Source organism: Alligator mississippiensis, chromosome 12 (assembly GCF_030867095.1).
Source record: "Alligator mississippiensis isolate rAllMis1 chromosome 12, rAllMis1, whole genome shotgun sequence".
Classification (NCBI taxonomy): domain Eukaryota; kingdom Metazoa; phylum Chordata; order Crocodylia; family Alligatoridae; genus Alligator; species Alligator mississippiensis.
The window spans coordinates 38,967,008-38,987,339 of NC_081835.1; the positions used below are offsets into that span (position 1 = coordinate 38,967,008).

General features: G+C 47.4%; 1 protein-coding gene across 5 annotated transcripts in view; it reads right to left on the reverse strand.

The window, feature by feature from the left end:
• STAB1 (stabilin 1) overlaps nt 1-20,332 on the reverse strand; it is a 225,585-nt gene that overhangs the window by 66,333 nt on the left and 138,920 nt on the right. For all 5 annotated transcript variants that reach the window (XM_059716085.1, XM_059716087.1, XM_059716084.1 and 2 more), the window contains 2 exons: nt 19,074-19,147; nt 12,316-12,390 (listed from right to left, as the gene is read on the reverse strand). In XM_059716085.1, the coding sequence (XP_059572068.1) occupies nt 12,316-12,390; nt 19,074-19,147 (149 nt within the window). The remainder of the gene's footprint in view (nt 1-12,315; nt 12,391-19,073; nt 19,148-20,332) is intronic.

Here is a 20,332-nt window from a genome sequence, read left to right on the forward strand (position 1 = left end):
GCTGCCTGAACAGACACGTCTCAGATAACTGGCAATTTTGATTAACTGGCACTCCACATTCCCCCTGGATGCCAGATAACACAGCTTTTGCTGTAGTACCATCTCCCATGCTAACAACAGGTTTATTTCGGTGACACTCAGAAAGTGGCAGACCCTTTCCCAACCCCCCTTTGCACATGTACACTCCCAAAGCACATCCCACCATTTCTTTTTCTCCACACCTCTCCTTTGGGTACCTAGGTATGCCTCATCTGTGTTGTAACTTTCTTACCAGTAAGTTATTTCTTACAACTGTCCATGCTAGATAGGCACGTTCCCCTTTTGGTTGTTTACCTGCCACTGCTCCCCACATCTTCTTCACCTGTCCTTCTGTGAACTTTCCCACCAGCGCCATCCTGTCTCTTACCTTTACTGCTTTCATCAATTTCTTAAGATCCTTCAGGAGCAGGAGCCCTACCTTCCCTATTTTATACCTCTTCATGAAAAGGTCTGATATACTTCCAATTTCCTCAAAATTGAAGTTTCCCACCAGCACCATCCTGTTTCTCTCTTACCGCTTTCATTCATTTCTTATGATCCTTCAGGACCTCCAGCCCTCCCTTTCTTATTTTATACTGCATGTAACTTTGCATCCTGATGTAATGAATCAGTGGTTGCCACACTCATGGACTCTTCAAAGAGGTTTGTATATTCCCTACTTCCACAAAATTGCAGCTGCATGAAATCAGGCAATATGCGCTGCTTTCCCCTCTCCCTCTGTTACTGCCTTGCATATTGCACTTACATATTTTGAATAGACAAACAATCCCAAGTCTGGCATCCCCCATTCCCTGCCCCCCCCCCCCAACGTGCCCTGACTCCCTTGCTTTATACAGTTCAAATCTGTCCAATTCTTCTCTTCTGGCATACCAAAAGAGCACATACATTTCCCTCTGAACTTAACCACCTTCACTTCCAAACCATAACCAAAATATTTGCTGTATCCTTGCTGTCACCTTTTCCCGGGCTGTACTACCTTTTCCATTGGTGTCCATCGGGATACCTAGCACTCTAATTTCACTCTTGTTTGAAGGCCCAACTTCTCCAAGTCCCCCCAGTTCCCCACTCCCATTATGGTGCTTTTTGATCTATTTAGTTTAGCCCCTCTCACTTCTCTGTACTCTGATGTATGTTTTAGTATCCCTTCCATTGAAAGTCTCTATACATTTATATCACCCATGTATAATACACATTTTACTTCTTTCCCTCCTGGTATCTTTGCTCCACTTACAATCTTATCTTTTCTTATTCTTGTGCTAACAGTTCCAAGCCATACACAAATAGTAGTGATGTCAGGGGGGCACCATTGCCTCACTGCTATATGGATTTTAAAGGCCCTGCTTAGGTGTCCATTAATTTGGACTTGACTCTCTACTTCTCTATACAATAATCTTATCCAACACATATATTTCTCTGGGAACCCTAATTTTCCTAGCACTTTGAATATGTAATCATGTTCCACTCTGTCATATGGTTTTCTAAATCTAGGTTTGCTATAATTTGGAGCATATACATGAGACGTGTTAATATGCATTAGCCTAATTTAATGTGTATTAAGGGCACATGTCTACATGTGTGCTCCTTAAGGCACATTAAAAATGGCAAATTTAGGCATGATTAGTTAAAGTGCATTAATACATGTGTAGATGCAACCCAGCACTAACTTTAGTGCCAGGTCTGCCCAGCCATTAGGGGCACATGGCAGGCTGCAGGGACTTGGCACTAACTTTAGTGCCAAGTTCCTGCATATGTAGACACCTGTCAAAAATCAGTTAGGGTGCTTGTACATGTGATGAGGGCTTAGTTCAGTCTAGTTCTCCCTGAATTGAAATGGTGGGTTTTTAAAAACCCACCGTTTTCACTGTTTTAAATTAGGGAGAATTAAGCCAAACTAAACCCCCTTTGTGTGTACACAAGAATTAGGGGGCCTGATCCTTAGAGCCTACCTGTCTCTCCTATGGCAGGGCAGGTGAGCTGCCGGCAGACCAAGAGGTCACTTAGCTGCAGGGGACCCTTGTGCTTCCCTCCACGGTGGTGGCACCCCCCAGGTGGCACCTGCCCACTGGTACCTGGCCTGGGTGGTCCCGAGGGGCACCACCACCGCAGAGAGGAGCACAGGGCCCCACGCAGCTCAGGGGCTGCGCAACCTGGCAGCAGCTTGTGCAGGCAGCCCCAACTGAAGAAGAAAAAAGAAAGCAGTGTGGAGCCTGATCTTTTTTTTTTGTTTCTTCTAGAGTCCAAGGCTCAGTGCTTTCCTCTGCAGCTGCGGTGCCCCACGGTCAGCTCTTAGGCAGGCTGCTAGCAGGTGGGAACTGCCCAGCTGGGGTGGGGGAGGTGGGGGGGAAGTGCGGCTGTGGAGGGAACCACTGGGCCCCTGTGCAGCTTGGTCTTCATGTATTATCTTCTGGAGGTTTTTCCTCATCCTCAAAGTCAGTGTCTTGGCCACAAACTTATAGTCCTTGTTAAGGAGTGTAATCAGTCTCGTATCCCTTGTGTGTGTTAAGGCAGAGTGGGATGAATGCAACAGGGATGGTAGCCCCTCATGTGGGCATGAGGCCTACCAGGTTTCACCCAGCGGGGTGCAGGGGTTTCTGTGAAAGTGCACCTCAAGGTTCTGAAAGCAAATAAAAAAAAGCAAATAGGTGTGGAGTGAGGAGGGTGGCACTCACTCTGTCTGCAGGCGGAGCTTGGGGAACCCCAGCAGCAGGAGGTTGACCTTCAGGAATTTCAGCTGCTACACCAAACCAGGATCCAAGGAGGCGCTGGTGATGTTGTAACACCCCACCACAATGCTGAACACCCTCTTACTTGGAACACTGGTCAGTGGACAGGACAGGTGTTCCTGGGCAATCATGGCCAGATCCTACCACACCTGCCTGTGAGTTGCCCACTAGACCAAGGGGTTGCAGTGGTCAGCAGTGCAGCAGCTCCAAGTCCTCAGTGAGATAGGTAGCCACCGAGGCCTCCGCACTACCTGCCTGGACCCCAACATTGAAGCCATGCTCTTGGCCCACAATAACAGTGGCTGTGGTGGAGGAGATTGGCTTGTGATTGGAATACTGGAACAGGAAAGTGGATCCCCCTCTTCCACATCCCCCTACCTCTGTCCTGCCTCCCTGACTCTGTTCACCAGCACCAGTGACTCTGTTCACCAGTCCAGTGACCAAGGTTTTTGCTGCTGCAGGCATTCACCTTCACCCTCAGGTCGCACATGCCTGCTGGCACGTGGACCATACTGGACCACAACAGATTCAGCTATTTGTTGATGCCCTCCTTCAGCTGCTTCACCAGTGCCTGCACCTCTAGTGAAAACAGCTTGCCTCAGCCAGAAACATCGATCCCCTGGAACTTCTCTGTTTCATTCTCAAACTCCTTCATTAGGGGGACTATTTGGCTATGGAGGGCATCGCCAGTGCTGAGGTTCTTGGGGGCCTTGAGGAATGGCTTGAGGACCACCAAGATCTGGGAGATGGTATCTTACTCTGTCTTGTTAAGGAGGCCACTAATCCCAATCTCCCCAACAAAGGCCATCTCATGGATGGCCTTATGTTGCTCCGCCAGCCTTTCCAGCATCAGATATATGGAGTTCCATTGAGTCTCCACACCCTGCATGATTTTGTGCTGTGGGATGCTCAGCTCTGCCTGTTTGTCCCACAGCATCTTGCCCCCCTTGAGGCTCCGGTGGAAGTAGCCCACCACCTTCCTGCATTTTGAAATAAACTGGCTGGTAGTGATGGCACCATCACTGGGAGCCCTGTCCCCCTCCAAGGCATCCCTGACTACAAGGTGGAACTTGTGTGCCACACAATGGATGCCAACAAAGTTGGCATCATGCACTGCCTTGACCATATTGGCCCCATTGATGATGACCATGAACCCACGGGTGAGCTCTCCCTGCCCAACGAGCCACCCCTGTACCATGCAGTTCATTGCCACCATAATCTTCCTTGATGTGTGGGACCCATCCGTCACCTCCACTTGAAGGAGAGCCCTGATACCCTGACTGATCGCATCAGTGCCCTTTGAGGAAGAGGTATGCATGATCTCCACCTTGGCTGCTCCAGATGTCCGAGGTGAAGTGCAAGACTACTTGCGTACCTGCCTTCTGCAGCTCCTCCCTCAAGTACTCCTTGCATGCCTTATACAGGGAGGGCACCACTGTCCGGGTAAAGGTGGTGCATGCGGTCACTTGATACACTGGGGCCATGAGTGCCATGAGCTGCCTGAACCCTGGACGCTCAACAAAGGAGAAGGGCTGGCCATCCAGAGCAAGCATCACCCCAATACTCTAGGTGACCTCGCTCACCTTCGGAATGTGCCCCCCTTTGTGTCCACCTTTTCCCCACTGACCCAGGGTGGCCTGCCTCTGCTTTTGCCCTGAGCCACTGCAGGCATGTGGCTGCATTTCCTGAATCAAAAGTAAATGTCTGTTCACTTCTGTTTCAATTTAATCTGTGCAGTTTAGACTAACCTGCAAAGACTGAATCGATTCAGCCTCAGGCTTTTTAACTGTCTGTATCTAGGCCCCTGTGACTTCCTGCCCCCTGCTCTCCACTGAGGGCTGGAGCCCAAGGGAGTTAGTGGCAGAAAGCTGCTCTCTAGCTCTGACTTTATTTGCCACCCCCGTTATCAGATTTCTTTGTCTGGACTTTCTGCCCCTGTGATTTCTTCCTTCCCCCTTCCTTTCTCTCTGGCTCTTTTCCTTGTTCCATCTCCACTTCTGTTGTTTGCTGGGTTCTTCCTTCTTCCACTTCCCCACTACCATGTCTTTTGATCCTTTGTTTGCTGTTCCCTCCTCCCCTTCCATTTGGTCTGCAGTTCTCTCTTATGCATCCTCTGTTACAGAGATTCTGCTTCCTTTTGTCTCCATTTCTTCCCCACTGCAGAGTCTCTACCATTTCTGTCCTGGTCTCCTCCCCCTTCTCTTCCTCACTGTCCCTTTCTGATTTTTGTGGTTCTTTGAGGGGCCTGACCTTGGTTGCAAAAGCTGTTGGGCACTTATCAAGTGTTCCTCCCCACCCCACAAACAGTGCATTTTATGAACTCCTTGCACTCTGCTGCTTTGTGCCCCTTCCCTTCACACCTGGAACACACTATGAGGGGACACTATGGAGCCAGGCGCCTTTCCTTCCCACATCTGCTACATGGATTCATTTTCCCATGGTGTATTATAAAATCCTGATCTGGCCCTATCTGTACCACTGGCAGGAAGTGCTGCACCCCACTTGGGCTCCACTCATTTGGTTTTAATACTGCTTGAAGCCTCCAACACCCCATCCAAATACCATATTTGCCCCAAATACCATATTTCTACCCACAGAACTCTACACATATTTTTCCAGACACCTTTCTGTCTTCTGCCTCTAATATATCCCTATATACAATTGAAAAATAGTCACTCTTTCCCTTGATTGTTCTGCTGCTACAAACTTTAACCATTTTAAATTCCTCCCTCCCTCCTTCCTTCTGCTGCATATTTCTCCAAAAATTTGTCATACCCTTTTTTGTTCCAAGAAGTCAGTTGCCATATTTTTCAGTTAAAGAAGGCAATCATGCCAGGGAGGTGTTTGGCTTGCACCCCAAATATCTCCAACCGTATGTAGAGGGGTTGGCTTTTTTTGATTAGCTCAAATAATATTTTGTTTCCTGGGCACACTTGGCCCACAGGAAACCTCCTACTTCAATTAGTGTTCAACAACACAGTAACATAGTCCATAAAGAGGGATTCATAGTTCTGGGGTCTCTCCAGCCTCTGAGAAGGTGCTGCCAACTTTGTGCTGCTCCCTCAACACCACAGTGCAGTCCTCCTCTCCCTCAAGTGAGCTCCCTCTCATAGCCTTGCATTGCTGCTACCTTTGATGACATCCGAGTGGGATAAGTGGATTGTTTCAGTCCCTCCATTATAAGCAAGTTCAGGGCAGAAGTTAGCAATGTGGTACTTATCATATTAATCACCAGTCTTTCAAGCACTCAAATCCCACTTCCTCAAGTTTATTTACCCTTTTTCCAATCTCCTCTGTACCTGTCCCATTTTCTTGATGTTCTTGACAGGTAATGGCAGAAAAATAGTCTTCCCCACCCCCTCCATTGTCTCTTTGCAGAACATATAAATTAAATATACACTAAGCTTTCCAAATTTGGCATTCCCCAGCCTCCTAATTCCCTGGCTTTTTATAGTTCCATTCTGGCTACCCTTTCTTTTTTACTTCCACCCCAAAAATGCGTATCTGTCTCTGTACCCTCCTTCTCTGTTGCCATGATGGTGGATACACAAGTCACATGTAAAGGATGACTGGCAAGAGTGCCATTTTCACTGCTTTACCTTTGAAAGATAGACAAAGTTCTACCACTCCATGATCCAAAGATCTGTCTCACTCTTGTCTCTAACTTTTCTTGCAGTTTGTTCCATTCCCTTTGGCATCCACTGGGATTTCCAAGATCTTGATTATACATTCTATCACCTGCAGCCTGAACTTCTGTAAGTTCTCCCAATTCCCTACACCCATGAACATACTTTTCATCTTATCTAATTTTGCCCCGACACTTCGCTATAGTCCTCAGTATGCTTTAATACCCTCTCAATTAATACGATGTCCTTCACCACCATGTTCACATCATCCATATATAATGTACATTTAATTTCTCTTCCTGTTATCTTCACAATACTTATCAGCTTATCATCACAAATTCTCTGTGCCAATGGCTCCATCATGCACACAAAAAGATAAGGGGACAGCAGGCATCCCTGTCTTACCCATTTGTATGGAACATGCTTTGCTCAAGTAACATTTTACCAGAACTTGACTTCCTGCTTTACTGTATAGCACTTTGACCCATCCAATCAACTTCACTGGAAGCCCCATCCTCCAAAATACATAAAAAATGAAATAATGTTCAACCCTATCTTAAGCTTTTTCCAGGTCTAGATTCATTATTACCATATTTCTTTTCCTCTCCTGCACATCCAATATGACATCTCTAATTAACCATAGGGTCTGGGATAGCTTTCTCTCAGGAATGACACGCATTTTTCTTGATGCATCACATCTGTTAAACTGGGGTGGGCAATTATTTGGGCTGGAGGACCACTTAGGGTATTTCGGTTAGCTGTTGTGGGCTGGGTGGGTCAGCACCACCCTCCAATCCAGCCCGCAACAGCTCACCAAAACTCCCTAAGTGGTAGATTACTAGATAGGTCTGCAAGCACTGGATGGATGAGTGGGTGGGGTCTCCATTAAGACTGGCTCAGGACCCCTGTGGACAGGACATAATTGGCCAGGTGGGTGAGATGGGCAGGGATTGGCGTCTGGAAGGGAGATGGGAGGACAGGCAGGAGCTGGGCCCAGGTTCATGGAGTGATGATAGCAGAGGGCTGGGGAAGAACTGCAATCTTCTGTCCACATGATGGATCGTGACTGGCCTAACCTAGGAAGGGGGTGGAGCACATGCCTGTGACCCAGCTGTTACTGCTCACATCCCAGCACAGGTATGCGCTGCAAGCCTTAGTACAGTGCAGCTGTGGAGCAGCATGGCCCAGCAGAGCAAGGCAGCTTGATCGGGTCATAATCTGTCATGGCTTCCCTGAGTTGCCAGGCTGTGCCACTCTGCAGCTGTGTAGCACTGGGGCTGTCCATGTGTCTCTGTGCTGAGGCAGGGGTCACAGGCGTGTACTCTGTCCTCCTAGTTTGGGCTGGTCATGATCTGCTGTGCAGGGAACAGAGCACAGCCCCACACTGTCACCATCCTGCAATCCTGGCCCTGGACCCCATGGGCGCAACCAGATGAACATGGATGTTTGGTTCCCTAGGGACAACTAGCAGCAGCGCATCTTGCGCTGCTGGTACTTGTCCCTGGGGAACACCCATGCCACACGTGCTTTGGCGTGTGGCAAGTTGCCCTGGGTGGCATAAGGAAGACTGGGACCAGCACTGGGCTGGCCCCAACAGCCTTAAGTGGGGTCCTGGGGTCCTCCTGGGGCTGCAGCCATGGCGAGTCTGCTACACAGATCCTGGTTGTCAGCTGCAGCATGGCTCCAGGCAGCCCAGCTCCATTTTTCAGTAGTGTGCGCTGGCCAAGCATGCGTTGCACCATTTTTTCCCCCCATTTCTTTTTTATCCCTGGATAACAAAACCAATGGAAAAAAAATCCAGTGCAGCACACACTTGGGCAGCATGCCCTTGCAGCATGGAGAACGCTGGATTGTGTGGTATGTGGCACTGCAAACATATCTGCAGCACCACATACCACACAACTGAGTTCATCGGGATGCGCCCCACCTGCCCATCGCACTCCCAGATGCCGCTACCCACCTGCAGTCTTATCCCCTCCACCTGGTTGACTGCATCCGGCCTGCAGGAATCTCAGTCTTCATGGAGACCCCACCCACCCAGTCCATCCAGCGCCCGCTATGGTGGGTGCAGGGCAGACAGGCCAGGGGCCTGGGCAGCAGGGACAGGTCTGGTGGTGGTGGCAACACTGAGAGCAGCAGCCAGACGGAGCCACCACTACTGGTGCTGCCAGGAAGTGGAGTTAGGTCGCTATGCTGCCCCAGCCCTCCTGTGCACCCAGGGGTGGTGGGACCAGCCACATGTACCATGGCCTGGGATGCTCCCTAAGCCTGGGCCAGGCGGGGCCAAGGGACCCACTGTGCACTGGATAAAATCCCTTGATGGGCTGAATCCAGCCCACGGGCCATATTTTGCTCACCCCTTTCCTAAACAGTCACACATTTTTTGGCCAATACTTTTGTCATCAATTTGTCATCTATGTTTAAAAGGGTCATTGGCCTTCTGTTGCCTAAGAAGTCTTGCTTTCCCTGATTAAATATAATTACCACAGATTCTGTAAAATTCTCCCCTATCTTCCATTATTTCCCAGTATGGCTCTATTATATCTGTCACCAGACACTGCTAAAATTTTTCATAGAATTCCACCAGAAGTCTGTTTCCTCCTGGTGCCTTCCCCTTTGCAAGTTTTTAAGCAGTCCACCTCTCACACTTAACTTCTCCAGTTTTTGTTTCTTTCCATGTTCTATTCCTCCCTTTATCCCCTCAAGGAACACCTTCATTTGTCCATTATCCACTCCCCCATCTTTTGTACAACACTTCATAAAACTCTGCTGCCACATCCATCACCTTCACACTCTCTTCTATTTGGATTCCTTTTTCAGTTCCTCCTGCTTTCAGTTCCTTCCTTCTTTCCCTCAAGTTCACTGAAAAATACTTATATCATCCTTTCCCCTTCTCCACCCAATGTGTTTTGGTCAGAAAGATTCTGTCATCCATTTTCCTTTTGAACCATTCTTCAGTCCATCGCTTTATGTCTTCCAATTCTTCTTTCACTCTTACTGCCTCCTTTAATAATTCCTGCTTCGTTTCCTGCATTTCTTCTAGCTCTTCCACCCTCTTCTTCACTTCTCTTCAACCAATATTGCTGAAAAATTCTCTTGGTACTCACTTTCTATCCCAGAGCTTCTGTAATATCTCTTCAGCGTTCTCCATCTCCGTCCTTTATACAGTTCCACATATTCCTGACAGGTCTTCTTATCTTGTAATAACTGCACATTTAACTTCCACATCCTTTTCTCCCTACCTTCATTTTTTCTAAACTCACTTCCATTCTCAGCATCTGATGATCACTGAAGGTCACAACTGAGATCTCCTTTCCAGTCCCAAGCCCATTTGACATTAATATAAAATCAATCCTCAGTACTTGTCTCCCACTCAGTTCCACTCTTGTAATCACCTTCTCACTGGCCCATACATCTTTTAAACCTCTTTCATTATATTAATCCATACTTTTGACAAGCTGTCTAGCTTTCCCTTCCCTCCATCCCCTCTCCTATCCCCTTTCTCAATAATGCAATTGAAATCCCCCACCAAAATTTGCTGCCTACCTTCACCTACATGCACCTCTAATTTCTTAAACAGAGCAATCCTTCCTTCTCTTTCAGCTGGTGCATATAAATTAAAAATCTCTAATACTTCCTTTGCAAATTCCACCACTATCTGTTGCAATCTCCCTTCCAATCACTTCCACTTGCCACACTTCCACTTCCTCACTCTTGACCAAAACTGCGACTCCAGCTGCTGTGTTTGTATCTGACCCTACCCACCATGATGGTCCCCATCTCTTTACAAAATGCTTATAATCCCTCTGCCATGGGATTACACACTCCTGAAAACATATTATATCCACTTTTACCCCACTCAGTATTGACATAATCTTATCCCACCACTTCCTTGATAACACACTCCTGACATTTATAGATGCAAGACACCAATGTTATGCTTTACCATTTAAATTTCTCCCCCCCTCTTCTTTCTCCCCCCTCCAACTTCTTTTTTCTAAGCTTCATAGCATGTGATTTCTTTCTTTTCCCAATTTGACTCTCTTCTTTCTCCTGCTCTATCCTCACTCCTCCTTCTTCCTGTTTGTTCTCTCCTCTTGCCCTTCTGACTCCTCTGTCTCAAGTCACTTGTCCCACTTATTTTTTCTTCTCTCCCCTCCTTTGTTGCCAGCTGCACCATGTCACCTATTAAAATTTCACTCTCTTCCTCCCCAGTTCTTCCTTCTTATGGTGTTATCCCCACTGTCACACATTCTGACTCAACATCTTCTTCCTTACTTTCCCTTTCCTGTCTCTACTGGTCCTCTGTAGATGTAGCTTTATTTGAGAAAGACCATGGGCATCAGCACTGTAAGCATCCTTCTTTCCTGCAAATAACACACTTTAGTATTTCTTGGCACTCTGCCACCAACACTAACCAGATGCACTAGTCTAAGACAGGGTGCAACATAAGGATTCTGAGTGAACTGTATACAATTTCATGGCTCACCATGACTTGAAAAAGAGTTGGCAGTGAGGAGAATTGTACTTAATGGGCACTAGCATATCTCTTATTCAGATTGGCTGCATTAACCTATCCTTGTGGTTGGTTCCCATCACAAAAATTGTAAGGAAGGGGACAGAATGGTGCTGGTGACAAACTTCACAGAAGGACAAGTGAAAAAGGTGTAGAGGGTGATGGCTAAGAAACAACAGAAAGGGGAGCATGCTGATCTTTGTTGGCTGATTGTGAAAAATATCTTGCCAGTGAGAGGGTGCAATATAAATGGCATTTGTTTATATCAGTAACTTATCCAAGGGAGAGATGCCAGGAAAAAGAAATGGTGGGACATGTGTTTTGGGAACATACACATGCAAAGGGTATGTGGGAAATGGAACATCTCTTTTTGAGGTCACAAAAATAATTCAGTCCTTATCAAAAGAGATGGTATTATATGGATTCATACCAAAGGGGCCTGAGGAAACAATATTGAGAACACTGTTAGCATGTGTTAAAACCAGTATATGGAAAGTAAGAAACCTCTGGGTATTTAAGGGGTTGGCTTTCACTGAGAGTACCTGAAGTTGGGACTGTATGAACTGAAACTACATTGACTGGGACAAGGAAGAAATTGGAGAAGAGGCAGCAGAAATAAATGGAGGAAAAAGGAATGGTCACATTTATTTCACTGAACTAAAAGAGAGGAGTCCCAAAGATGTTACAGGAGTTTTTAGAACAGATTTTATAGAGGGAACTTAAATGATAGTTATGGGGTTCCTTATGAAGAAGTAAAGTTTTTTTTTAGGGGTTTAGGTAGGAAGTAGATGTAGGATGTTAAGGTTTTTAACATATGTAGGTTTATCATTTGTTATTTTGTTATATGAAGTTCTGTTAAAATGATGCTTAATAAGTGAAGTTTTGTACGTGTAGAATGATAAATGTGTTTTCAATTAAAAAAGAGCCATGAGTTTTATAGTTATGCTCTGTGTTGGGTGCATTTAATTAACTTCATAGTTGGTTTCCATTGCTGAGCACATGCTGCTTTTGGCAGCAGTTTAATGCTAGACAATACATATAATGAGGTTTCCTTGTATGTCATTATAAGAAGAGGGGCTTTTTTCCCCATGCCAGTTGGCAGGGGAAGGACCTCATCTTGTATTTGAGCTAATGTGGCAGTTGACTATGAAATTGGTAAATTTCTCCACCTATGTGGAGACTCAGAGTTCCACTTATAGGAGTGAGAGAGACCTGATCTTTGTACACCAATTAATTCCACTGGGCAAGCCATTTTATAGCATGAATATCAATGTAATTCAACAGGGCATTAATGAAAGGTAAGTTAGTTCATTCTCAACTACTGGTTTCTGGATAATTTTGAATAATTGCCTTTAATGGGAAGTATGAGAAAGAGCTCTTTGCCTGTAGTAACAGCAAAGTACTGACAAACCTCCTTGCAAAGATTGATGGCATCACATTGTTTTTGACCATCTCCACTGTAGCCAGGAAGACAGTTACAGGAAACCTGTGGAAGGAAAAAACAAAGCTATTTTGCGGGGGCAGACACAGCACAGAATATGTACATTAATGAAGCAGGACTGAGGGGTGAGAAGAGCATATTTCATACACATACTCCATTAATTCATGCCCAGGTCATTAAAATTACCTAAGAAAACACCTAGCCTTTGGCCATTGGAGCTTATTTAGCCCCAAACACAGTTATGGCTTCTTAGAAAGCGAACCTTCTTTCATTATTTAATTACAACAAGTAGATCCTTTTATAGGAAAGATAAAAACCTAGTGTGGAGGGCTTTAAATTAGGTTTGCTGGGGGATGGAGACCAAAGCCCTGAGGTAAGTGGGGAAATGGATTACCTAAAGGAGGTGCAAGCAGGAGGGTGCAACAGGGGAGGCCTTCTCATTCTTCCTAAGAAAGCAGGGCAATCAACTAGTTATCTCAGGTGTCTGTACACAGATGCATGGAGCCTGGGAAACAAGCAGGATGAATTGGAAGTCATCACATAGTCACAGAACTATGATGTGACTGGAATAACAGAGACTTGGTGGGATAGCTTTTATAACTGAAGCACTATCATAGATAAGTACAGACTGTTCAGAAAAGACAGGCAGGGGAGAAGAAGAGAAGTTGCACTTTATGTAAAAGAGCTGTATGATTCCTCAGAGCTCTAGTATGAGACTGGAGATAGACCTATTGGAAGTCTCTGGGTTAGGGTCAGAGGAGAGAACAAAAAGGGTGATGTTGTGGTAGGTGTCTGCTATAGACCACCAGACTAAGAGGATGAGGTGGATGAGGCTTTCTTCAAAAAGCTAGCAGAAGCTTCCTGATCACAGGCCCTGGTTTTCACGGGGGGCTTCAATCACCCTGACATCTGGCCATTATGTTTGATGATCAGGGGAGGTCCCAGATGATTGAAACAGAGCAAATATAGTGCCCACCTTTAAGAAAGTGAGAAAGCAAGATTTGGGAAACTACAGGCCAGTCAGCCTCACCTCAGTCTCTGGAAAAATCATAGAGCAGGTCCTCACGGAATCCATTTCTAAGCACTTGGAGGAGAAGAGGGTGATTAGGGACAGTCAGCATGAATTCACCAAGGACAAGTCATGCCTAACCGCCCTGATTTCCTTTTATGATAAGATAATTGACTCTGTGGATGCAGGGAAAGCAGTGGACAGAGTATACCTTGACTTTAGCAAGGCTTTTGATATAGTCTCCCATGGCATTCTTGTAAGTAAGCTGGGGAAGTATGGGTTAGATGAATGGACTATAAGGTGAATAGAAAGTTGGCTGGATCATCAGGCTCAATGGTAGTAATCAATGGTTCAGGGCATTTTTACATGAGCTTGAAGTGTGGGGGTGGGGTGCTTAAATTAAATTGATTATTAGAGAGGCTCCAAGAGCTGCTCTAATTTACAGCACCTGAAGTATCTTGTATATCAGTGTCCCTGCACTTCAAAATGGTGGCTGGGGTACTTTATCTAACGCTTGTTGAATAAACTTTAGTTACAGTGCCCTTGCCAACATTTTGAAGCACAGGGATGCTAATGTATGAGTGTGGTGGTGCATCTGTGGATGCTTGCCACTTTGAGGGCTGGTGCAGGCTGTAGAGAGCCTGAAAGGGGAGTGGGAGAAGGTGGGAGAAAGACACCTGTCCTTGGAAGGATTTTAAGGGTGAAGGTGGGTGCTTGCCACTTTAAGGGCTTGAGCAGGCTGTGAGGCAGTCTGCAGGTGACTGCAGAGCCAATCAGGCAGTCACAAGACAGCCAGCAGGCCACTTGATTGGACCTGGGCTGAGGAGCCTCAGCATAAGAGCAGGCCTGGAGGTGCTGAGCCAGCAGTTGGTGTAGGGATGCTGCTGAGGTAACATCACCTGCCTGATATCTGCTGCTCCCAGGAACTTCTGTAGGTCTAGAGTAGGAACTATGGGGATGAAGGAGGTTCCTAGGGACCCAGTGGGGTCCCAAGCCCCAGAGAGAAGGCTTTAGGTGTAGGGAAGAGCAAGTAAGGTCACCCAGTGAGTCAGCCCAGGACTTTGGCCTAGCTCTCAAACAATTAGCCATAAAGGCCTTCCTGCAGTTTAGCTCAGACGTACATGATACAGTTGCCCGAGACCATTTCATCCAACATGCCTGCAGTGGGGAGGCAAAGGCGCAGCGTTGGCTAGGAAGACCCCAGAGCCTGGAGGCAGCCATACACCTTGCCACTAACTTGGAGCTGGCAGAGAGGATACAGGGCCCAACTCCCAAAGGCAATAAGCCTAGAGTACATGTACATACGAGAGGAGATGAGCCAGCAGCGAACACCCTGACCCCAGAACTGTCAGTCCTGCAAGCAATAATGGAGACTATGCAGAACCTTAAGGGTGGAATGGACAAACTCCACGAAGCTCTGGAAAGTCAGGGCCCAAACAGATGTGGCAGTGGGGGCCTGCCTGGAACACAGCAACTGGAGTTACGACAAGAAACTGCTGGCAGGTGCTGGCACTGTGGTGACCATGACCATTTCTGGAGGGACTGTCCAGAGAGAAGGTGGTGTCCCAGGCAGGGAAACTGAGGCAGGAAGTGGAGAAGGGCCCATCCACTGCTGATACAACCTGAGACCCACAAGAGGATCTAGTAGTCATTAAGTCTGCTGGTTTGGGGTATTACCTGGAAGGAAAGCTAGGAAGGGTCCCTTGCCAATTTCTCCTAGATTCAGGTGCCCAGGTATCCCTTGTACATCACCAAGTATGGGCACAAGCTACAACCAGGATACAAAGTGGCCTACGACCCTGTAGTCTAGTAGTCAAGGCAGCTAATGGGAAAACACTCCCAATACTGGGGGAGTGGGGTACAAGCATCTACTTCCAAGACCTGTGGCTTCCATGCACGTTCCTTGTATTGGAAGGTGCCAGGCAAGATGCCTTTTTGGGAATTGACTTGGTAGAACAATTCCAAGTCACCATAAACTTTGCTGACTGTTCCTTTTCCTTGCTGGGCTGATGTTTTCCCCTGTACATTACAGATAGTCAAAATGAAGTGTGTGAAGTGGCAGTGGAGGAGAGTTGGATAGTACCTCCTAGAAGTGAAATGATGATCATGGGCAGATTGAAGGGATGGTGCCACAAGGATGAGGAGGGTTTGTTTGAACCGAAACCTAACAAGGAATTGGGGCTCCTAGTGGGAACTGCAATGGTTAAGAGCCACTGGGGTGAAATTCCAGTATGCATAGCCAATATGTCAGCAGAGCCTCAGGTTGCATATCAGGGTACTGTAATTGGGACATTTGAAACTGGCATAGCTGTCCTGCAAGGAGACCCTGTGACTCAGTGGTCAGCTGCTATATGAGCACTGAGTGTGGACAAAAACTATCACCGTGGGGAGCCAGATGAGAACCTCCAGTGGACTGCAGGATGATTGACATGCGAATTCAAGCTAAACCATCATGGCCTGGAACCAGAACAAGAAGAGGCAGTGCAAGAGGTGCTACCGGAGTATGCCAGCATATTCAGCCTGAGGGACCATGATCTAGGCCGGACAGGTTTAACGAAGCGCTGGATTGACATGGGCAGTGCCAGACCCATCAAACAGGGGCCCTGAAGGGTACCCATTTATTTCCAGTGAGAATTTGACCAGCAACTACAAGAGATGAAGGAAAGAGGTTATCAGGCCCTCTGCCAACCCATGAGCTGCCCCCGTGGTGCTTGTAAGGAAGAAAGGTGGCGACATGCGGGTTTGTGTGGATTACTGTAAACTGAATAACGTTACTGTTAAGGATGCCTACCTCAAATCGATGATACACTGAACCTCCTGGCCAGAGCCTGATGGTTCTCCACCTTTGACCTAGCTAGTTGGTACTGGCAGGTGAAAGTACACCTGGAAGACAGAGCTAAGACAGCCTTCTACACCAAGAAGGGGCTTTTTGAGTTTAACATTATGCCCTTTGGGTTGTGCAATGCTCCTGGTACATTTCAGACACTGATGGATATCATATTAGCAGATTTACAAGGGACCTCCTGCTTGGTCTACCTGGATGATATCATCATAATAGGATGAACTTTTCAGAAGCACCTGCAGAAACTGAAAGCTGTACTCGAGAGGCTGAGAGAGGCCAATCTGAAGATTAAGCCCACCAAGTATCAGCTGTTCTGCAGGGAAGTGAATTTTATGGGACATGCGATCTCCACAGAGGGGGTAGGCCCAGACCCAGGGAAGGCGGAGACCATTAAGACTTGGCCAGTACCCCAAAATGTGAAAGAATTGTGCAGCTTTTTGGGTCAAGCCTCCTACTACAGGAGATTTGTGGCGGGTTTTGCTACCATTGCAAGCCCCTTGCATAAACTCTCTGATAAGGCAAAGTTCATTTGGACAAGGGAATGCCAAGATGCCTTCCAGGAGCTCAAGCAAAGGTTAATGTCATCCCCTGTTCTAGCATACCCTGGCCCTCAGTTACCTTTCGTGATGGATGCTCATGCAAGTGATGCGGGCATTGGAGCTGTGTCGTCACAAGTTGAAGAAGGAGAAGAAAGGGTAATAGCCTACGCCAGCCAAACCCTAAACAAAGCTGAATGCTAATATGTATCCACCAGAAAGGAATTGCTTTCCATAGTGGCATTAACAAAGCACTTCCGGCACTTCCTCCTGGGAAGGCACTTCACGCTAAGAACAGACCATAGCTCTCTTCAGTGACTGCACAACTTTCAACAACCTGAAGGACAACTGGCCAGGTGGCTAGAATGGCTAGTGGAGTTCAACTACCATATACTGCATTGCCCAGGGCAACAGCACCAGAATGCTGATGTGTGATCCCGTAGGCCTCACCTGGTAGACAGTCGACTGGAGGGTGAGGCAGTGGGGATACAGACACTATCAATAGCAGAGGTAGCCAAGAGCGAAGCACAGGAGCAGCCAGAAGTGTCCAACTACCAGGTGGGACACCACCCCAAGGGGCAGCCATGAAATGCTAATGTTTTGTTCTGTGGACCCATCACAATGGAAGGTGACCCTGGAGCAGCCACAGTGGCCCTACAACCACTACCAACCACTGGGACAGCCAAGAGTGAACCAGCCCCAGATGTGAGGGAAGATTGGTGGGAAAAACAACAGAAGGATGCTGACATCAAACAACTGACAGGGTGGAAGGAACATGAGAGCAAGGAGTTTCCTGAAGAGGGGCAATATCATCCCTACTTAAAGCAATACCAGGCAGTGTGGCCTGAACTAAGCATTAGGCAAGGAGTCCGAGTGCGAAAGCTTCCCAGGTCTGCCCAAGGACCTGAGTGCACCCAACTAGTGGTGCCAGAACAGGAGATACTGACAATCCTGCAAGACCTGCATGATTCTAATACCAGAGGACATCTGGGCATAGAGAAGGTCTCTTGTAAAGTCCAGGTCTGGTATTTCTGGTTAGGCTGGAGGCAATCTGTAGTGGACTGGTGCAGATCATGTGAAATGTGTGGCATGTGCAAAGGGGCGAGAAGTAATACCAGGGTCCCCGTGGTTTCCACGCAGGCTAGACGACCCCTGGAAAAGATAGCCATGGATATCCTGGGCCCCCTTCCCACTATACCATGTGGAAACAAGTATGTCTTGGTAGTGGCTGACTACTTCTCCAAGAGGGTGGAAGCCTATCCCCTCTCTGATCAGGAGGCCCAGACGGTGGCAAAGATTTTCATCGAGAAATTTGTGCGCTACCATGATACACCTCAATCCCTCCATGCCAACCAGGGGAGAAATTTTGAATAGCAACTATTTAATCACATATGCGACCTTTTGGAGATTAATAACAACTGCACCACTCCCTATCACCCCCAGAGAGCTATCTGGCATACCAACTAGCCTGGAGGTGGGGATAGAGTCTAAGAGAAGCTGAAGGTCCCTTTGATGTGGGGGACATCACTGCTAAAAGAGGATGGGAGTTCAATTAACATGCAGGCTGTTATGAAGGAGGTTGAAGTACAACCTGTGGATGGGAGGAATCCCATAAGGGGGTTGGAGTAAGTTGGACCAGTGACAGGGGGCATGTGAGGAGTTGGAGGCTGCAACAGTGTGCCCCAGGAGCGGGGAGCCCAGGGAGAACATCCAGGAGCCTAGAAGGGTGAGGAAAGACCAGGGCAAGTAGGCCTACAGTTGGTTCTGGGGAAAGACCTAAACTATACCCTGCTGGGGAGGATGGTGTGGTGAGGCTGCTAGTGTCAGGGCAGTCCTCAGGAAATGCCACACCAGTGCTTCTCTAGTGAACAGCTAACATGAGGTGCCATAAAGCTTCAGCCCCTGCTGCCTTGCAGGTGACCCTGCGGAGGAGAAAGGCTAAGGGAGCACACCTTGTCAGAAAAGCAACAGGCTTAGGCAACAACAGGGAGGGCCTGAGGCCCAGAGCCTGAGAGTGAGTCTTGGGCAACAGCGCAGGGGCCAGGAGGGTCCAATGCCTGAGCAAGTGAGACCTAGTGAGAGGCGTGAGGGAGAATGAGGTCCTGGTATGTCTGAAGATGCCTGTGGCCTGAGTTAGCTCCCAGGTGGACAAAGCCTTGGCTGGGATGATATATTTGGGAATAGTCCTGCTTTGAGTAGGAGGTTGGATTAGATGACCTCCTGAAGTCCCTTCCAAGCCTAACTTTCTATGATTCTGTAAGAAATGTAAAATATTCCTAAAATTAAAAATTATTGAGGACCCTGAAAAAAAGTTACATCTGAACTCATGTGTTTTGCTTACCTTATTTGGGCCTGCTTTTGAACACTCTGCCTTAGCATGGCATCCTCCATTGTCCTCCAGACAGAGGTCAACTTCTGCATAAAGAGATCACAGCCAAATTACCAAAGTAGCAAGTAATTAAAGAGCCAAAAACATTATAGGGAAACAAGAAAGAGACATCTCTCTATGTGGAAGTACACTGCCATGGAGGCAACTCACTTCAGCAGTGACTTTGAGAGGATAGTAACAGAGGAACTAGAAATGGGCTCATTCAGCAGAACCCTTTTTGTCTTGAAAATTTGCTTGAAAAATCCTGTGTCATGAAAAACAATGTAGACATGTTGTTTAAATTTTACATCAGGGAGCAAAGAGGTTCTGAGTTCTCATTCAAGGTCTATTCTGGTCTTGCTGTATTATCTCAAGCAACTCATACTGGGCATCTTCACACATGTTCCAGGGGAGGCGGTGGTAGGGGGGTGCTTTAAAGTGGCTCTGAGGGCCACCCTAATTAAAGCACCCACAGTCTCTCATGTATAAGCATCCCTGCACTTCAAAATGGTGGCAGGGGTGCTCTAATTAAAGCTCATTCGAAAAGCTTTAATTAATGAATCCCCACCATCACTTTGAAATGCAGGGATGCTGATACATGAGACACAGAGGCTGCCGTAGCATGATAATTAACAGGATCCAGCAAACTTGATTACTTGTATGGGAGCAGTAATCCCCCTGCACATATTGAGCCACCCTTTATCTCTGTGCGTATGTATATGTGCGTGTGTGTGTCTGTGTTGTGTGCGTGCATGGGTACGCGTGTGGGTGTATGTGTGTGTGGGTGTATATGCGTGTTGGCATGCATGTGTAAGTACATGAGACTGTAGGTGCATGTGTGTGCACATGCGTGAGCATGCATGCTGCATGTGTGCACATGTACGCGTGTGAGTGTGTATACATATCTGTGTGTATGCATGTGCACATGTGCAAGCAAGCTATTTGAATTTGTCCAGTGATATAAAAGCTAAATAGTAGTATTTTCCACATAGTGATCGGGGAGTTGGGGTTGGGTGGGGGGGTTCTGCCACGAGGCCCCAGAGCCCCCACAGCTGCTGCTACTTCCGGTGTGTACAGGGGTATTTTTTTTTTAAGTGCTGGGGCTGGGGGACTGGGTGAGGGGCACGTGGGCCCTGTGGGGGGGCTGTGACCCCTGTGGGGGGCCTGTGGCCCTGTTGGGGGGGCAGTCCGTGAGCTGTGAGGGGGGGGCTGCACCCTGCATGGGACAGAGG